Below are 21,470 nucleotides of genomic sequence, written 5' to 3' on the forward strand. Positions count from 1 at the left end.
TCAGTCATTATACAAGAGGAGGAGTTGAGCTGTGACATCACCTTTTGTGAATGGTGGATCCAGTGTTATCTATTGTATATAGAGGTGTTATCAGTCATTATACAGTAGGAGGAGGTGAGCTGTGACATCACCTATTGTGAATGGTGGATCCAGTGTTATCTACTGTATATAGAGGTGTTATCCTCATCAGTCATTGTACAGGAGGAGGAGGTGAGCTGTGATATCATCTATTGTGAATGGTGGATCCAGTGTTATCTACTGTATATAGAGGTGTTATCAGTCATTGTACAGAAGGAGGTGAGCTGTGATATCTATTGTGAATGGTGGATCCAGTGTTATCTACTGTATATAGATGGGTTATCAGTCATTGTACAGGAGGAGGTGAGCTGTGACATCACCTATTGTGAATGGTGGATCCAGTGTTATCTATTGTATATAGAGGTGTTATCCTCATCAGTCATTGTACAGGAGGAGGTGAGCTGTGACATCACATACTGTGAACGATGGATCCTGTGTTATCTACTGTATATAGAGGTGTTATCAGTCATTGTACAGGAGGAGGAGGTGAGCTGTGACAACACAGGATCCACCATTCACAATGTGATATCTACTGTATATAGAGGTGTTATCAGTCATTGTACAGGAGGAGGAGGTGAGCTGTGACATCACCTATTGTGAATAGTGGATCCTGTGTTATCTACTGTATATAGAGGTGCTATCAGTTATTGTACAGGAGGAGGAGGTGAGCTGTGACCTCACCTACTGTATATAGAGGTGTTATCAGTCATTCTACAGGAGGAGGAGGTGAGCTGTGATATCACCTATTGTGAATGGTGTATCCTGTCTTATCTACTGTATATAGAGGTGTTATCAGTGAATTTACAGGAGGAGGTGAGCTGTGATATCACCTATTGTCATTGATGGATCATGTTTTATCAGCTGTGTATTGAAGCGTTACGGTACCTGATTTTATAATTCTGTCTGTGATGATAATGAGCCTGCTGAAAACTCTCCCTAAAAGGGCAAAAAAAATTCTGAGTCTAACTCATCCCCATGGGCCAGTATGAAAATTTAAAGATTTCTAATTTTCTTTTTTTTTTTTTTTTTTTTTTTAAATACAGGTTGTGATGTATAAAAAAATGCCAAATTTAAAAAAAATAAAATATAGAAATGTAATACAAATATTTGATGTAAGCAATAGGTAATTTTTTGATGATTCTTTCCCTTCAAACTTTAGCAATCAGCTCTATGGGACAGTTTTCTTTATCAAATATGCACAAAAAAAGTTAATCGTATCAAAACGAGACAACTATGGATTTCACGAGGCAAAAAAGTTGTGAAGAACTTGGTGATTCAGTAGTGGAAGCAGAGAAATCCGAGGCCGGTGAACTATATCAGGGTTCAATTTTAACTTCAACTAAACACTTCGGGTTCTCCAGATTCTCAGTTTTCAGACGGAAGCTTTATTATAAATTCTCAACCAGATAGCAATGAATCGAAGATGAGAGGCCTATGATGCAGCCAAATCTATTTGTCGGGAGAACAATTCTGAGGTTTGCTCAGATAATTAATGTTCCAGTCTCGCTTTAGAGTTATCTCCTGCAAGACAGAAATTGACCTGTCTCCTGCTACAGTATTGAAAATGTACATCCTCTTCATTCTGCTTACTCAGTCCTTGGCAGCCATTTCCACCCTGACTGCAGAAAAGTCATCTCCATCCTCCTCCGACGGTAATCACACTATGACTGTCCGCTCCAACACGCTAACAACATGCTACTTTATGGCAAGAAGAAAACTAAGAGGATCCAGAAGGACGGGAAGATTACAGATGGAGGAAAGAAAATGGTCAAAGAGAAGATTCATGTTGTCCAAACCGCGGGCAGAATGAATCCCAACATGGCTGCACAATGGATGGCATGTGTATTAGTTCATGAAACATTCCGTAACTCCAGTTATACTTAAAAGACCTTTTTCGAGGACCATAGTCAGAGACCAGATTAATCTCGCATTGCCCCCTGGCCGGCTCTTCCCAGCGCTAAGATGTACAGACAAAACAGAGACTTGTCAATCACTGGGAAGACCCAGCCAGGGGGGCGATGCCAGACTATTATGGTCTCTGGCAATGGCAGGACCTTCAAAGTACCGGTATATCTTCTCTGGAGCGTTCCAGATAATGATTTATACCAGGCTGCAATTAATGGTCACTCATAGTCTCTGAGAAGAAAAATGTAGGAATCCAGCTCCAGGATGTAAAATATCAAAAAATACTTTATTCAAACATTTAAAAATTGGAACAAGGGCTAACAAATGACCAGCAAAATAGTTTAGGGAGCAGCCATGGACGATTGAACGCGTTTCGAACAACTGTGTGAGAGGCGCCTCTCACACAGCGACGCCAGTCACATTACATACGCGCCATCGTAAAGGACTCCCTGCTGCATCCAGGCTACCCTATTATTTTGGAATCTATAGAGACAGGATATACGTTTCTCCCTGAACCAGTATATTTGTTCTGATGAAGGTCCGGATGTGGCCCGAAAACGTTCAACTTGCCTTTATGGATGCACATCAATAAATCTCTTTTTTTTTGCATATGAAAATTACTCATTCAGAGTGCCAAGTTTTTTCTTATTTGAATTCGTTGGGCTGGACACCCTACTTGAGCACCTACCCTATATACTGTCACGAGTGCCGTGTTGTTCTACTATTACATTGAATTGGTATTAAACATTCCTCCACATCACGCTGGTCACATTCTGACATCTGAGCCCAAGACGACACCTAACAATTGATCAGCAGGACCTCGCCATTGTGAGGCTTCAAGTAGGATGTTCTCAGATGGAAGTGGCCCCTGAGCTTAGAGTGTCACAGAGTCATCAGCAGGAGAGAGAAGGACTGGAAGAGTCACAGAAAGGCAGAGATGTGGATGTCCTTTGGCCACATCTCACACTGATGACCACTTCATTGTGAAAAATAACCACTCAAAACCATTTATATCAGCGTGGTCTGAGTGCTAGACGACCTGCAAGGGTACCTGACCCCACCACCAGGGAAAAGGGTCATCGTCTTGCAAGGGCCAGGGAGCCTCTACTCTGGACGAGGGACCACTTGGCCTCTGTGCTGTTCACTGATGAAGGTGGATTCACGCTGAGCAGAAATGATGGCAGCTATCGATGTTGGAGACGTCAAGGAGCTCGTTCTGCATCAGTCACTTGTCAACAGGCGAGCCTTTGGTGGTTGTGTTACAGTGTGGACAGGTGTCTAGTCCATACAGAACTGCCCTACTCTTTGAATGGTACAGCGACAAGCCCCAACTACTGGAATAACATCACTAATCCAATCTTGAGCCTCTGCACCGACAACACCGGCCCAATTACATCTTCATGGATGACAATGCTCCAGCTCATCATGGTTGTATCATTAGGGAACGGCTACTGGATAATGGAAAACCTCAAATGGAGCGGCCTGTACTTTCTCCAGACCTGAATTCCACAGGCAACATATGGGATCAGCTGAGTCATCGTGTAGAGGTTCGTGACTCTGTACCCCAGAACCTCAATGACCTGAGGATCGCCATTCAGGAAGAGTGGGATGCCATGCCTCAGCAGACAAGAACTCCACTTGTGAACAGCATGAGACGTCGTTGTCATTAATCCTTTCCAGATTCCCTCGTGTGAATGGAGTAGCAGTGAGCATGTACAACCACCGTCACACTCACTGTCTATAGAAGTGATGGTCACAATGCTCCATTCAACCCCAAGACTTTTAGCCCCCTGTTTTCATGTCAGGTGGAAATTTCGGCATCTGAACCCTATTCGCTGATTGGCTGCAGCGCTGTCATCATGATATCGGCACGCACACAATAAAAGACACTAGGAGCAGCAGTGTTGGACCAGGTGACCGTGAGAAAAGCATGTATATATTTTTTTTAACAAACTGCAGCCAGTAGACAGGATTTTTAAGAAAAAAGAAGCAGCGAAGGGCAGATGACATGTAAATTAATTATTACTGATTTATTTCCATTTACTGTTAACCCCATGATGACCATTACAATAAACATGGAATCAAACGGCTCCTAATAGGTGAGGGCAAAGTGAATGTTTTTTCTAGTGATTTCTTCCTTTAAGAAATGTTTACTGTGAGATCAGTAATTATAGTAGTTGCTGCTGTCAGGTTCTGCAGATCAGCTATTTTTCATTTCACAGGAGTTGGAATGCAGTACCTGGCAGTGGCCACTATGAGTGTATGGCGCTGTGGTATTGCATTCCGCAAGCTGTTTACATTGGGTCACTGCCAGATGTTACAGCGGCTGATCGTGGGGGTGCGGTGCTGTGAGTCGGACTCCAACCAATCTTATATTGATGACCTATCCCGGGGATATTTCATCAATATAAAAGTAGTGGACAACCCTTAAATTAATTCTTTGCTTTTTCTTAAAGCTCAGCTTTTCTGGGAGTTAAACTCCAGACCTCGGTTACGGAAGGCAGTAGCTCTAACATTGAACCAAAGGTTTCTCTGCCGTGTATGAGAGAATTTACTCTGCCAAAAAACTAAACAGAGCTCTTCTTCTTTACAGGCACTATGTACTAATATTTACAAACATGTCTCTATACATTATGGTTAGTTTTTTTTTAATATATTCCATGATAACTTTTTTGTCCCAAAGCTCATAATGGCACAAAAACATTTCCTAGAATCATATTTTTATAACACAATTTTTTTAAAATAAGTGTCACAAACCAATAAATAACACAGACATATTTACGAACACCTTGAAGAGATCCCAATGGTGAGCATGAACCCTCCAGAGAAGAGATAAAATACAATCTTTCTTGAAATAAAAATGCAAAAAAACGCAATAAAATTGCAAGAGGGCAAGAATATGTAACTGCAGCGAAGATAAGAATCTGCACTTAAAAAAAGGAAAAAATGTATAATTAAGGACTAAAGAAAAAGCGATGCAGTACCAATAGGAATTTGTTAAAAAAAGTAAGGAAAGTACAAACGAGCATGACTAGGATGGTATAAGTCAATATACTCCGAAGGAAGAGCAAGGGGAATAAAAGGTAAATATGGCAGCTGTAAATCACAGCTAGAAGAAAGTATGGCATATCCAAACCAAGTAAATATCCTCAGCTCAATTGGTCAGATGGAAGATAGGAGGTCTGCCGCACCCGACACGCGTTTCGCTTCTATGCTTTTACCCCCTTGTAAACGCCAGAAAAAATAGCACTATGTGGCTAACCATATGGAACCATATGGCTGATTAAAAAAAAACAAAAAAAAAAAAACGAAAAACACTATACTTAGGGGGGTGGCAGGGAGAAAATAGGAACAAAAATTGTCCGCTTATGACTTGGTGACGGGTCCTCTTTAAAGGGGTTATCCCCCCTTAGAGAATGTGGGCCGTCTCACAGAAAAGGAATATAGTAGTCGTGCACATGCGCAGCTATTGCTCCATTGAAACAGAGCCCTGTTCTTGAGATCGGTGGGGAACCCAAAGGTATGACCCCCCAAGAATCAGCAAGTTAACATTTTTCCTCTGGATAGTTGATGAATGGAATGTTCCAGTTAATTTCATTTTTGACAACTTTTTGGATAGGCGAGATTCCGAAAATTTAGTTGCACATCCATGCCTCCTATTTGAAGCCCAGATCACTTATGTGCCCTATTTCGCGCCCTCCGAACTCCTGAATGTGTAGCTGGAACCTGGGGCTTTGGCTGATGGCGGATTACACCCACGCGCTTGGGAGGCTTCAGCAGCACCTGGGACATTTGCCACCACAGCTGGCATGTTTCCCATTTGTCTCGGAGCCAGTCGGCATGTATCTATGCACCATTCAAAGCATCCCGTCACACGGCATTCGAGGTCCATGGAAAGGTGGCTGACAGCCCTTCCGGGTATCATCATGCCTCCCATGAATGTTGTCACCCAGTGTCACATATTTATATAGGAATCCAAAATATTCGGGCACACGATGCCGGGACGTGTTCTGTCTGGATGGAATGTGACAATAAGACACATCCAGATTCCAAGAAAGGCTTTAAGGATAAAAAAAACAAGCAGGACAAGAGTAAATTACATAGGACTGCCCATAAGAATAGCACATTCATCTGATGCAGGAATTAGACGCCGAGCTCTTCCCAACCGCGGGCGTTTCCTGTGAGATCAGATGTATAATTACACTCTGCCGCTGATGGAGGGTTTGCAGAAATTGCGGACAACAAACGTGGCGTCCGACACTGCGTCCTCACAAGACATCCGACCTGCAGGAACATGCGGAGCTGCGCGGTCCCGTCAGACAGATGTGTTCTGTAAACACCTATTAGAAGCAGCCATCCTAAAAGTCAATATCGACCCTATAAAGACCTTAGGATAAAAGCCAAACTACAGTCTCAATTTGTAGACGTGTTTCAGGGTTTGTCCCCCTTGTCAGTGCAAAGCATGAGATCTGATTTTCTCTGAAGAGGTAATTTTCATATTTAATTTCCCAGGGGATCATTGCATGGCCTATAAGTCTCCTCACACTGGCACGTCAGGCATGTCACTCTCCATAAGGAGAACCGATACCCCTTAGATCCCGTGTAAGTGCTCTGCATTCTGGCCAAGAGATGAGGATCCCGAGCAAAGTATACAGGAGATTCACTAATTCGGTATATGATCATTTCTTTTCAATTCCTATTTTTTTCAGTTTCTGTACCTAAAGTATTTTTTTCTTTTTGCAGAAAAAGTAGCATTTTTTAATGGTACTACTGTATATGGATACAAATAACTTATAGAAGAAATTCATTCACTTTTTTTCTAATATTTTTTTACAGCCTATTTGGGCTTTAATTATTTAAAAAGAATTTTTCCATTATTAAAAATCATCACCCATCCAAAAGATTGACAAGATAACCTGCAGAATGGTGGGAGTACAACCACTGGGACCCCCATGGATTCCAAAAACAGAACTATGAGATGGCCCATTGGAATGGAACATTAGCCGCACATCATGTGCACCATTGCTCCGTTCATTCTCTATTGAACTAACTTTTGACTTTTTTCAAGCAGTCCCATAGAGAGTGTATAGAGCAATGACATGTATGTGCACTATTGCTCTAATCACTCTCTATGGGACTTTTTTCCCAGCAGTCCCATAGAGAGTGCATAGAGCGATGACACGCATGTGCACCATTGCTCTATTCATTTTCATTCTCTATTGGACTTTTTCCCCAGCAGTCCCATAGAGAGTGCATAGAGCGATGCCGCGCATGCGCACCATTGCTCTATTCATTCTCTATCTGACTTTTTACCAGCAGTCCCATAGAGAGTGCATAGAGCGATGACCCGCATGCACACCATTGCTCCGCTCGTTATCTATGGGACTTTTTCCTGCAGTCCCATAGAGAGTGTATAGAGCAATGACATGTATGTGCACTATTGCTCTATTCATTCTCTATGGGACTTTTTTCCCAGCAGTCTCATAGAGAGTGCATAGAGCGATGACAAGCATGTGCACCATTGCTCTATTCATTCTCTATTGGACTTTTTCCCCAGCAGTCCCATAGAGAGTGCATACAGCGATGACGCGCATGCGCACCATTGCTCTATTCATTCTCTATCTGACTTTTTTCCCAGCAGTCTCATAGAGCCTGCATAGAGCGATGACAAGCATGTGCACCATTGCTCTATTCATTCTCTATCTGACTTTTTACCAGCAGTCCCATAGAGAGTGCATAGAGCGATGACGCGCATGCGCACCATTGCTCCGCTCATTGTCTATGGGACTTTTTACCAGCAGTCCCATAGAGAGTGCATAGAGCGATGATGCTCATGCGCAGCCACTGTTTCATTCCAAATGTGCAATTTAAAACCCAGTTCTTGGGATTCTTTGAGGGGTTCAGTGGTTATACCCTAACGATCTGCAAATTACATCACCTCTTTTTGGATAGTTGAAAACTTTTAAGAGCTTCAGGAGTTATTGATCGCGGCATCTAAGTGGTTCAGCAGAATCAGAGTTGCTGTCAATATTTGCCGGATAATGACCGGATATTGCAGCGGGCACCCGTGGTGGGTGACACAGGCATGGCTACTGTTTAGTAAAATTTGTTGCCACAAAATTGAAAACTGATATAATTTTTAAGCGGAGCAGTAGGTGGGAAACTTTACCTGTAAAACTTGACGTTGGGTTGAACTTCTCCAGGAAACCCCATCATTCCGCACACCACCCTGCTGTTGTCGATGGTCCAGCCCTGGTCACACACCTGCCGCCACCTGCCGTGATGCTTCACTTCTACGATGCCCTCAGTGACGGGGAGGCTTGCCTTGGCGCGGGCAGAGATGGGCTTAATTCTAACCGCCTCAATTTTCTTTGTGTGCTGAAAGAGTTAAATAAATGAACGTGACGCGATCAGTGTACAGGAATCGCTGGAGTATTGTACTACAGTACCATACATTTCCCACATAGTTTTGTGTAGTGTACAAATAATACCGCCATACAATAAGCCACCATGTGGTTCCTATACTGCAAAATCAATTCACGTACATATTACCAATATCACTAGACCGTCCCGATAAATTAATTCCATATATCACCTATATAATAGCGCCACGCAGTGTTCAAATGTAATGAGTATGATGCAGTGTATAAATAATACCGCAAGATACCATTATTTGGACAGTGTTTGCATTACAGTATTTGACCTGTAAGAGTCATGTCGGCCTGGTAGTCGGGGGCAGGTATATCTCGCCCAGGTATTTGTCCTATGTGAATTAGGCCGCTCAGTATCTTCAGGATACCGAGGGGTTAATAAGTGCAGGAATAAAGGCTGACCAGCTGGAGGTTTCAGGTGTCAGCCTGGGGCACACAGAATGCCTGTCTGTGTGAGACAACGTGAGTGAGAGCTGTGCTCGTGATCTGTGTAATATTAGCTGGGTGGGAGAAGCCCCCCCAGTTGTTAGATAGGAACGTATTTGTATAGTTAGCGCCGGACAGGCAAGGATTTATTTTTATGTTTTGTTTTCTGTATTTGCTTTCACTTTAATAAATCTGACCGGAGGTCAGTCTACTCAGAAACCTGCTGTCGCCTCAGAGTTCAATGCACAAACCACGTGACCTTTGACCCCAGCAAAGGCGATCCCGGAGTGTTTCGTCACATTGTGGTGGAGAACGCGGGCACTCCGTGGCACAGGCGACAGTATGGAAGATGTGGTGAAAGCCCTGGTACAGTCCGCTGCCGTACAGCAGGAAGCTAATCGTTTGATGACCGCACAGCTGAAGGAGTTACTGGACATGACGGCTGCAGACCGCCAGCTTCTCCAACAGGTGGCACAGCGCTTGGTGAGCATGCCTGAGGCTAACCCGGAAGCAGAGTCCAGGAGGATCCATGTGAGTCGATACTGGCAAAAGCTGACCGCAGAAGATGACGTCGAGGTGTACCTGACAACGTTTGAGCGGACAGTGTTGAGAGAGAAGTGGCCGAAGGAACGATGGGCCGATTTAATTGCTCCGTTTCTCTCCGGCGAGGCCCAAAAAGCTTACCATGACTTGGACCCAGAAGTCGCGCAGGACTTTGAGAAGCTGAGAGCTGAGATCCTGGCCCGGCTCGGTGTGACGACGGCTGTCCGTGCACAGAGGGTACACCAGTGGACATACCAGCAAGATAAACCGGCGCGGTCTCAGATGTTCGACCTGATCTACTTAACAAAGAAATGGCTGCAACCCGAGGAACTGACAACGCCCGAAATAATCCAGCGGATTGTCTTGGACAAGTACCTGAGGGTACTACCACCAGCGCTGAAAAAGTGGGTAAGCCAAGGAAATCCCACGACAGCGGATCAACTTGTGGAGTTGGTCGAGCGTTATTCCGTGGCAGAAGGACTTCCCGATGACACCGCCAGCACCCGGTCTGTGCCTCCTCCTCGTGGAACCGGTAAGACTGTTCCAGCGATTACGGGTGAAGGAAAATCACCAAAAACTGTGGGGGAGGAACCCAAGACTGCTCGCGCTCCGAGACCGAGAGTATGGGACGGTGGTCTCAGTAGGGGGCCTGTTAGGTGTTTTCGTTGCCGTGAGAAGGGCCATGTTTCTGCGAACTGTCCTGTTACCACTGAACCCATGCAGTGCGATGTTATAGACTCTAAGAAACGCATGTCTTTGGTTACACAGCTGGTGAATGTGAATGCGGGCCAAAATGATATAGCAAAACACCTGTGTGAATTATCTGTTGATGGGAAAAGTGTTGTGGCGTTACTAGACTCTGGAAGTGTGGTGACTCTGGTGAAAGCTAGTCTGGTGGCACTTCCGTCTGGTTCGTCTGACAAATTCTCTGTGACGTGTGTGCATGGTGACACCTGCTCGTACCTAACAGCGGTCATACTGATTTCCACTCCCTATGGGTCTGTGCAACACAAAGTGGGACTCGTTCCCGCATTGTTACATGATGTAATTCTGGGCAGGGATTTTCTCCATTTCTGGCAGTTGTGGGAAAGTCAGTTGCTCCTTCACGGTAGCTGTGAACCTTCCCCCATGCCATCTGGAGGTCCCGAGTTCCTAGAGGAGACCCCACAGGAAGATGTTGCTGGGGAGGTTATTGAATCTAACCTTCAGTTCCCCTTCTCAGTTATGGCGGGGGAAACTGAGGAAACTGAGGAAACTCAGCGAGAGGCGGAGGCAGACAGCCATCCGGCACCCGGCCTGCCAGATTTGGGAGTCCAGTTGGATGACTTCCACAGCGAACAAATGAAAGATCCTACCCTGACGCAGGCTAGGAAAAATGTAAAAATGATAGATGGGGTACCCGTAGAACCTGACACTAGGCTAGCGTACCCGTACATGGTTCTTGAAAATGATTTACTCTACCAGGTAGAAAAAAAAGGGGAAGACACTGTGCAACAGTTAGTGGTACCCAAACATTATCGGCGGAAGGTACTGGACCTGGCCCACGGACATATAATGGGGGGACATCTGGGGGTACAAAAAACCATAGAGAGGATATTGCATTGTTTTGTGTGGCCTGGAATACACAATGATGTGCGTAATTATTGTGAGTCCTGTCCAGAGTGCCAAGTCTCGGCACCTAAACCTCGGTTCTGTAGCCCTTTGGTACCCCTCCCTATCATTGGAGTCCCTTTTGAGAGAATTGGGATGGATCTGGTTGGGCCCCTTCCCCGGTCCGCACGTGGGCACCAACATATCCTCGTCATCATGGACTATGCCACTCGTTACCCAGAAGCCATCCCTTTGCGTAACACTGCTACCAAAACGATCGCCAAAGAGTTGGTACAAGTGTTTAGTCGGGTGGGAATTCCAAAACAGATACTCAACGACCAGGGGACTCCTTTTATGTCAAGGGTGATGAAGGAGCTCTGCAGACTCTTGCAAATAGACCAGTTGCGTACGTCTGTCTATCACCCTCAAACAGATGGCCTGGTTGAGCGGTTCAATAAAACCTTAAAACAGATGCTCCGGAAGGCGATAGACAAAGATGGGAAGAACTGGGATTACTTGTTACCCTATTTGCTGTTTGCCATTAGGGAAGTTCCCCAGTCTTCCACAGGATTCTCGCCTTTCGAGCTATTATATGCCCGTCGTCCCCGTGGACTGTTGGACGTCGCAAAAGAAACCTGGGAAGGTCAAGTCACTCCCTTTAAAACGGTGATAGACCATGTAACGCAAATGCAGGACCGGATTGCTGCTGTCATGCCCCTTGTTAGGGAACATATGTTACAGGCCCAGGGAGCCCAGAGGCAAAGTTATGATAGAGGCGCCAAGGTCCGTACGTTTGCACCCGGGGATAGAGTGTTGATCCTAATCCCTACGGTGGATAGTAAATTTCTGGCAAAATGGCAGGGCCCCTTTGAGGTCATGGAACGAGTTGGAGAAGTGAACTATAAAGTGCACCAGCCTGGTAAGAGAAAACCAGAACAGATTTATCATGTGAATCTGATAACACCCTGGAAAGACCGCGCTGCCCTAACAGCGGATCTGCCCCGTCCGGTTTGCTCACCTACCGTACCGGAGGTGCAGATTGCCGAGACTCTCTCTGAACGACAAAAATCTGAGGTTAAGCAGTTTTTGTTACAGAACCAACAGTTTTTCTCGGAAAAACCTGGCCAGACTAGGCTAGTGAAACATGAGATTGTCACAGAGCCTGGTGTCACAGTTCATGTGAAGCCATACCGGATTCCGGAAGCACGCCGTGAAGCCGTCTCCCGGGAGGTGAAGGCAATGTTGGACTTAGGAGTCATTGAAGAGTCGCACAGCGCCTGGTCCAGTCCAATCGTGTTGATACCTAAGCCGGATGGCTCTATACGGTTTTGCAATGACTTTAGGAAACTGAATGCGGTCTCTAAATTTGATGCCTACCCTATGCCCCGGGTCGATGAGTTGATCGATCGGCTCGGTAAAGCCCGATATATTACGACCCTGGATCTAACAAAGGGGTACTGGCAAATCCCTCTGGCCAAGGCGGCCAGAGAGAAGACGGCATTTGCTACACCAGAAGGGCTGTTCCAGTATATCTACATGCCGTTTGGACTTCACGGAGCCCCAGCAATGTTCCAGAGATTGATGGATCGAGTCTTGAGGCCCCACAGGCAGTACGCCTCTGCCTACCTAGACGACATCATAATTTACAGCGTGGACTGGGAAGCTCACCTCCGGAAGGTACAGGCGGTGATTGATGACCTGAGAGACGCAGGCTTAACGGCGAATCCCAAGAAATGTCACATCGGCCTTGAAGAAGCCCGATACTTGGGCTACGTGATTGGCAGAGGAGTGGTTAAACCCCAGATCGACAAAATACAGGCAATTCAGGGCTGGCCGCAACCAGTGAACAAGAAACAAGTTCAAGCTTTCCTGGGCATTGCCGGCTATTATCGCCGGTTCATACCCAACTTTGCGGCCATGGCTACCCCCTTGACGGATCTTACCAAAGGCAGGGATTCCGTCATGGTAAAATGGACCTCAGCGGCTGAAGAGGCCTTTCACAGTCTGAAACGGGCTTTGTGCTCTCAGCCCGTACTAGTGACTCCTGATTTCAGCAGCGAGTTTGTGGTGCAAACGGATGCTTCTGATACTGGTATCGGAGCTGTACTTTCCCAGGTCAGGGACGGAGTCGAACACCCGGTCCTCTACCTCAGTCGGAAACTGAATGTGCATGAGCAGAGGTATGCCGTGGTTGAAAAAGAGTGCCTAGCCATCAAATGGGCTCTCGACTCCCTCAAATATTACCTGGCAGGTAGGAAGTTTAGGCTGGTCACGGACCATGCCCCTCTCAAATGGATGCACCTCCACAAGGACCATAATAGTCGGGTAACCCGGTGGTTCCTTGCCCTGCAGGCTTACTCGTTCACGGTGGAGCACCGCCCCGGGGTACAGATGGGGAATGCTGATGCCCTGTCCCGAGTGCACTGTTTCAGGAGTGTCTTTGCTCGACCGGAGTGGTCTGAGCAGGGGGGGAGGATATGTAAGAGTCATGTCGGCCTGGTAGTCGGGGGCAGGTATATCTCGCCCAGGTATTTGTCCTATGTGAATTAGGCCGCTCAGTATCTTCAGGATACCGAGGGGTTAATAAGTGCAGGAATAAAGGCTGACCAGCTGGAGGTTTCAGGTGTCAGCCTGGGGCACACAGAATGCCTGTCTGTGTGAGACAACGTGAGTGAGAGCTGTGCTCGTGATCTGTGTAATGTTAGCTGGGTGGGAGAAGCCCCCCCAGTTGTTAGATAGGAACGTATTTGTATAGTTAGCGCCGGACAGGCAAGGATTTATTTTTATGTTTTGTTTTCTGTATTTGCTTTCACTTTAATAAATCTGACCGGAGGTCAGTCTACTCAGAAACCTGCTGTCGCCTCAGAGTTCAATGCACAAACCACGTGACCTTTGACCCCAGCAAAGGCGATCCCGGAGTGTTTCGTCACAGACCAATGACTAACCTTACTGTATTTGTGGTTTATTGTTATTTCTACACTCAATAGCGGTATTATTTGAAAATGCGGCGGCACTGATATTTGGGCACTACGGTGTATGAAGTTAATACATGAGTACTATCTACAGCAGTAATGGTGTTATGTAAGTATTGTAGGGCACCGTAGTAGAGGAATCACATGGCAGTGTTATTTTGTGGCAGTTTTATTTTTAGTATTGGATTATGTGGGCACAGTATGGTGGGATTATGTGGGCACAGTATGGTGGGATTATGTGGGAACAGTATGGAGGGATTATGTGGGCACAGTATAGTGGGATTATGTGGGCACGGTGTGGTGGGATTATGTGGGCACAGTATGGTGGGATTATGTGGGCACAGTATGGTGGGATTATGTGGGCACGGTATGGTGGGATTATGTGGGCACGGTATGGTGAGATTATGTGGGCACGGTATGGTGGGATTATGTGGGCACAGTTTGGTGGGATTATGTGGGCACAGTATGGTGGGATTATGTGAGCACGGTATGGTGGGATTATGTGGGCACAGTATGGTGGGATTATGTGGGCACAGTATGGTGGGATTATGTGCGCACAATATAGTGGGATTATGTGGGCACGGTATGATATTATTGCATGAGGAAATATGGGGCTATTATTGTTTGGTGATGAAATTTACATACTGTACGGTATTTTTGGCCACTTTATGATGTTGCAGTATGTTAGTATCAGTTGAATTTTTGGTGGTACTGATATTTAGGCAGTATATAAAATTAATGTATGGATACTGTATAATGGTATCGGTATTACGCAGACATTGAGTATGGGAAAATATACGGTAAGTCTTATTATATGGTGGTATTATTTGTATACTTTATGATATTGTTTTTGGGGTGCTGTATGGGGACCATATACTGGCATCAGTTGATTTCTGGGTGGTATTGTTACTTAGGCACTATATAATGGGTATTGTATGGCAGTATTATGAAGGCAATGTAGTACGATGATATTACTGTGTGGGGGTACTATTAGTATACTGCATATTATGTTTTTAAGGCAAACTGAAAAGTGGCATTATGTGGGCACTGTATGATACTCTGGTATGAGGAAACAGTGGTATTACTGTGTGGCGATGTTATTTGTACACTGTATGGTACTACCTTTTATGCACAATGCATAGTAAAGTTTATGGGCACTGTATGGCACTGCAGTATGGGAAAAATTTGGTCATATTATTTGGACACTGCATGGTTGTATTATTTTTTTACTATTTGGCGGTATTATTTACCACCTGTATTTTAATGTTTGGTGATGCGGTTTGTGATCATTTATATTGTACTTACAGAGCAGAGTTTGACATTTCCGCACACTATTCTGTCATTTGATGGCGAACCTTAATAATCACCGTGGAGAGACGATGAGTGGTGTGACGTATTCAGCTCTGCTACATCTTGGGCAGCGATTTCATCAATGTGCCATCATGAATGTTCCGTGATTGAACCCGTAGTCCATATTCCCCGGTGAGTAAAATCGTCTGATCTGTCATGTAATGGCTGATCTCATCCAGTGCGAGCTTCGCAGACGTTTTTGGAATGCCTCCGAGGCGAGGAAACACCGCTGGTATGTCAGGCAGGGGTGGAGTGAGGTAATGCAGGCGGATGCACTATGACACTATTCATACACACAAGTCTCCGCTTCTATACCGTCGGTCGGATTCTGCGCACGCTTATTGCTCTTGGAATCCCGCCAAAGTCAACATTTCTATTTTCATGCAGCCAGAACGGGCGCAGTGTGCCAAAAAGCCATATTTTAGTGACATGTCCCATGTGCCACTTCACTTCACTGACAAACACGTCGATTTAACCCCTGAACTCTACTGGTGATTTTGGCCTTAGTGGATATACACTTTCTGTACAGCTGTACTAGTGTCTTATAGTGGTATGCGGTTGTATATGGCAGTATTATCTTCCCACTATTTGGTGGTATTATGCGGGTTGTATATGGCAGTATTATCTTGGCACCATATGGTTGTATTATGTGAGTTGTATATGGCAGTATTATCTTCCCACTGTATGGTGGTATTATGCGGGCTGTATATGGCAGTATTATCTTCCCACTGTATGGTGGTATTATGCGGGCTGTATATGGCAGTATTATCTTCCCACTATATGGTGATATTATGCAGGTTGTATATGGCAGTATTAACTTGGCACCATATGGTTGTATTATGTGAGTTGTATATGGCAGTATTATCTTCCCACTATATGGTGGTATTATGCGGGCTGTATATGGCAGTATTATCTTCCCACTACAGTATATGGTGATATTATGCGGGTTGTATATGGCAGTATTATCTTGGCACCATATGGTGGTATTATGCGGGCTGTATATGGCAGTATTCTCTTCCCACTATATGGTGATATTATGCAGGTTGTATATGGCAGTATTATCTTGGCACCATATGGTGGTACTATGTGGGTTGTATGTTGCAGTATTATCTTGGCACCAAATGGTGGTATTATGCGGGTTGTATGTTGCAGTACTACCTTGGCACCATATGGTGGTATTAAGCGGGTTGTATATGGCAGTATTATCTTGGCACCATATGGCGGTATTATGCAAGTTGTATATGGCAATATTATCTTGGCACAATTTTGTGGTATTGTGTGTGTGGGTTGTATATGGCAGTAGTATATTGGCACTAAGCAGTGGCAATATGTAGATTGTATATGACAGTATAATCTTGCCACTATATGATGGTATTGTGCACTCTGTATATGGCAGTATTATTTTGACACTATGTGGGTTGTATATGGCAATATATTATGGAACTATATGATGGTACTATGTGGGTTATATATGGCAGTATTATCTTGGCACTATATGACTGTATTATGATGGTTGTATATGGCAGTCTATTCCAGCACAATATAGCGGTATTATGTAGGTTGATTATGGCAATATTATCTTTTCACTATATGGTGGTATTGTGAAGGATGTATACGGCTTCTAGATTGTGAGCCCCAATGGGGACAATGCCAATAATGTTTGTAAAGTGCTGTGGAAATAATGGCGCTATATAAATGAGTAAAATAAATAATAAATACGACAGTCTATTCTAGTACAATATAGCAGTGTTATGTAGGCTTGAGTTATAGAAAAAAAGTGGTTGGGGATCCTTTGCTATTTTATAAAATTGGCCTTTTCATCAACCATACACACAGATATGTTACTGAGTACTGAACACTGCATATTGTTTCAGCACGGCGTGGTAGTATTATGTGGGCCGTATGTCCACTGTAAATAGCAGTATCATCTTGATATGATATGACATTGTGCAGAAATTATGGAAAAGTGCATGCAAATAGCAAGTCGTTGGGGGGGTGACCTTATCTATAAAAACAACTTCTTGCACAGTTTTATTACAGTCCTGAGACATAAAATGGTCCCTGTGATAATGTATGTGTCCTTACTATACTTCCTTATGCCTCCAGCAGAAAATCAGATTGGGGCACGATCGATTGTCTATTTCTCACATCTAATAGATGCGCCTTTTCTGGGCAGCTGCAGGCTGCTATTTTTAGGCTGGGGGGGCAATATCCATGGCCCCTTACCAGCCTGAGAATACCAGCCCCCAGCTGTCTGCTTTAGCAAGGCTGGTTGTCAAAGATGGGGGGACCCCACACCAATTTTTTAAATTATTTATTTAAATAATTAAAAAATACGGCGTGGGGACCCCTCTATTCTTGATAACCAGCCTTGTTGAAGCTGACAGCTGATAGTTGCAGCCCCCAGCTGTGAGATTTGCCTGGCTGGTTATCAAAAATACAGGGGAACCCATGCCTTTTTGTTTTTATTATTTATTTACAGCGCAGGAGCCGGCTAATGAATGAATACACCCATCAGCCACTCCTGCTCTCGCTGTTATTAGCGACAGCAGGTGTCAGATGATGGGAGCTGTAGTCCCATCCACTTACACAAGTGACCGTAGGTACATTTTATACTTCCGATCACAGCTGAGAGATAACGCTGTCTTTTGACAGCGTGGGAACTGCGATCAGAAGCGGTGTTTGCCACGTTGGTACCCGAACCCGAAGTTTTTGTAACTGTTCGGCTGAGCCTCCCGGACCCGAACGTCCAGGTGTCCACCGATCTCTAGTGCCAAATCCTGCTGGAAAATGAAATTTTTCATCTCCAAAACGCTTGTCAGCAGAGGGAAGCATGAAGTGCTCTAAAATTTCCTGTTAGATGGCTGCACTAACTTTGGTCTTGATAAAACCCAGTGGACCTACACCAGCAGATGACATGGCTCCCCAAACCATCACTGATTGTGGAGACTTCACACTAGACCTCCAGCAGCTAGGATTGTGGCCTCTGCACTCTTCCTCCAGACTCTGGGACCTTGATTTCAAAATGAAATGCAAAATTTACCTTCATCTGAAAACAACACCTTGGGCCACTGACAACAGTCCAGTTCTTTTTCTCCTTGGCCCAGGTAAGACGCTCCTGGTATTGTCTATTGGTCATGAGTGGCTGACACAAGGAATGTGACACTTGTAGCCCATGTCCTGGATACGTCTGTGTGTGGTGAAGCAATGACTCCAGCAGCGGTCCACTCCTTGTGAATCTCCACCAAATCTCTGAATGGCCTTTTCTTAACAATCCTTTCAAGGCTGCGGTTATCCCGGCTGCTTGTGCACCTTTTTCTACCACACTTTTCTCCTTCCACTCAACTTTCCATTAATATGCTTTGATCCAGCACTCTGGTAGCAGCCAGCTTCTTTATCAATGACCTGTTGTGGCTTATCCTCCTTGTGGAGTGTGTCAATGACGGCCTTCTGGACATATGTCAGGTCAGCAGTCTTCCCCATGATTGTGGAGCAGGACCTTTTTAAACGCTTAGGAAGACTTTTTGGATGTTTTTTTGTTTTCTTATTCTAATTTACTGAGATAATGACTTTTGGGTTTTCATTGGCTGTAAGCCATAATCATCGACATTAACAGAAATAAACACATGAAATAGATCACTCTGTTTGTAATGACTCTATATAATATAGGAGTTTCACTTTTTGTATTGAAGAACTGAAATAAATTAACTTGATTTGATTAACTTTGAATATATTCTAGTTTTGTGAGAAGCACCTGTATATATATATTTACACTAGGTACGATACAGAGGTGATTTCCAACATTCCTAAGGTAAGTGTCCCTAATTCAAATTACATCTAAATACCCCTGCGGGCAGAAAGGTCATGACTGATACCAGAAGGCACGTATCACATGGACCTGTAATTTTCCATTACTAATTTTGCAGAGAATTAAGGGCCATTAGTCGTGTACGCTGTGCGCTGCTCACCTGTGCAGTAATGGCTTGGGGCACATCCGATGGCCTCAGCCGAGTAGCTGAGCACAGGATGCCAACATCCTCGGAGTGCTTGCAGTCAGTGACGCCCCAGCCGTTAGATTCACATTCTGCCAGAGAGCTCTCAGCACCGGAGCAGCGGACGTTATCCAGCCAGATGGGACCTGAAGTAGAAAAAACAGCCGTTGTTATCAACTCCTAAATACTGTAACCAGTGTTCCCCAACTCCGGTCCTTAAGAGCCACCAACAGGTCATGTTCTCAGGATGTCCTTAGTATTGCACAGGTAATAATTGTATCACCTGGACAGGCAAGCATTCAATCACCTGTGCAATACTAAGAAAATCCTGAAAACATGACCTGTTGGTGGCTCTTGAGGACTAGAGTTGGGAAACACTGACTTCTACACTCTGTATAATATCATTATAGAGCCTTAGATATTCCACAATTCTCAATCCCGATTTCTTCATATTTCCATTCTAAGCCATTGATTGACAGACTAAGAAATAATAAGGAACTGTTTTATATATTATATTACTGATCCTGAGTTACATCCTGTATTATACTCCAGAGCTGCACTCACTATTCTGCTGGTGCAGTCACTGTGTACATACATTACATTACTGATCCTGAGTTACATCCTGTATTATATTCCAGAGCTGCACTCACTATTCTGCTGGTGCAGTCACTGTGTACATACATTACATTACTGATCCTGAGTTACATCCTGTATTATACTCCAGAGCTGCACTCACTATTCTGCTGGTGCAGTCACTGTGTACATACATTACATTACTGATCCTGAGTTACATCCTGTATTATATTCCAGAGCTGCACTCACTATTCTGCTGGTGCAGTCACTGTGTACATACATTACATTACTGATCCTGAGTTACATCCTGTATTATGCCCCAGAGCTGCACTCACTATTCTGCTGGTGCAGTCACTGTGTACATACATTACATTACTGATCCTGAGTTACATCCTGTATTATACTCCAGAACTGCACTCACTATTCTGCTGGTGCACTCACTGTGTACATACATTACATTACTGATCCTGAGTTACATCCTGTATTATACCCCAGAGCTGCAATCACTATTCTCCTGGTGCAGTCCCTGTGTACATACATTACATTACTTATGCTGTGTTCAATCCTGGGTTATATTCTGTATTATACTCCTGAGCTTTCTAAGAATTGTTCATCTAGCACCAAAAGTAAGGATGAAAGACCAAAACCTTATCTAATTTATATTTGGTAGAGACACTATGTGGTTTTGGTATTTTATCGTTACTCCTTGTGCTGGATGACAATAAAATTTTATCTAGATTCCAAACGTAGCACATTTTTAATAAAATTATTTATGCATTTAATTAAAAAAGTCCTAAAATTTCCCATGTCTTTTAAAAACGACCTGTCACCAGGTCATAAGTGACCAGTTTTTGTCCTTATTTTATTCCCATTGCTCCTGTGTGTAATGCATTTTTTTATTTTTATTTTTAAACTCGCCTTTTGGTTTCAGAGATATGAGCCTTTTTATTTAGTGATCATTTCTATGGTGTATGGGGCGTGGCTCCCAGGATCTTCGGGGGCGTGTCTTTATGCTTCTGTGCACCATGATCTGTAGTCACCGCCCCCTTTGTAAAGATCATTAAAAATTAGCACTAAATAAATAGACCCATATTTTTGGAACCATAATTCAGATTTGAAAAAAAAAAAAAAATCTCGGGAAAAGCTATTCTATTCAGCCTGCTGATGGCCACTTGTACTTTGTTTCTTGGGTTATACCTAAAAAAGGGTGAAAATTATTAATGAAGTTAAAGCCATAAAAGATGACTGCTGACATTAGATGGCTGTTGGCCAACAGCTCGGCCAACAGTTGATTCCCTGAATCCCTCATATACAGGAACACTCTTCTGGCCGAGGGCTCTTTTGTTTGTATGTTCTCCCCATGTTTGCGTGGGTTTCCTCCGGGCACTCCGGTTTCCTCCCACATTCCAAAGACATACTGATAGGGAATTTAGATTGTGAGCTCCATCGGGGACAGCGATGATAATGTGTGCAAACTGTAAAGCGCTGCATAATAAGTTAGCGCTATATAAAAATAAAGATTATTATTATTATTATTATGATAAAGCCTCTGCCAGACTCTTCTGGCGGCTGCTTATTTCTGAGAGAGCAAAACAATTGGACATTGATAA

General features: G+C 44.2%; 1 protein-coding gene across 1 annotated transcript in view; it reads right to left on the minus strand.

Annotated features, from left to right (window-relative positions):
- Positions 1-21,470, minus strand: part of LOXL4 (lysyl oxidase like 4) — a 93,807-nt gene that overhangs the window by 56,511 nt on the left and 15,826 nt on the right. Inside the window, exons 4-5 of the mRNA XM_077258331.1 lie at positions 19,264-19,433; positions 8,153-8,361 (exon numbers count right to left, since the gene is read on the minus strand). Coding sequence (XP_077114446.1) covers positions 8,153-8,361; positions 19,264-19,433 — 379 coding nt within the window. The remainder of the gene's footprint in view (positions 1-8,152; positions 8,362-19,263; positions 19,434-21,470) is intronic.

The sequence above is a fragment of the Ranitomeya variabilis genome, chromosome 4 (genome assembly GCF_051348905.1).
Source record: "Ranitomeya variabilis isolate aRanVar5 chromosome 4, aRanVar5.hap1, whole genome shotgun sequence".
Classification (NCBI taxonomy): domain Eukaryota; kingdom Metazoa; phylum Chordata; class Amphibia; order Anura; family Dendrobatidae; genus Ranitomeya; species Ranitomeya variabilis.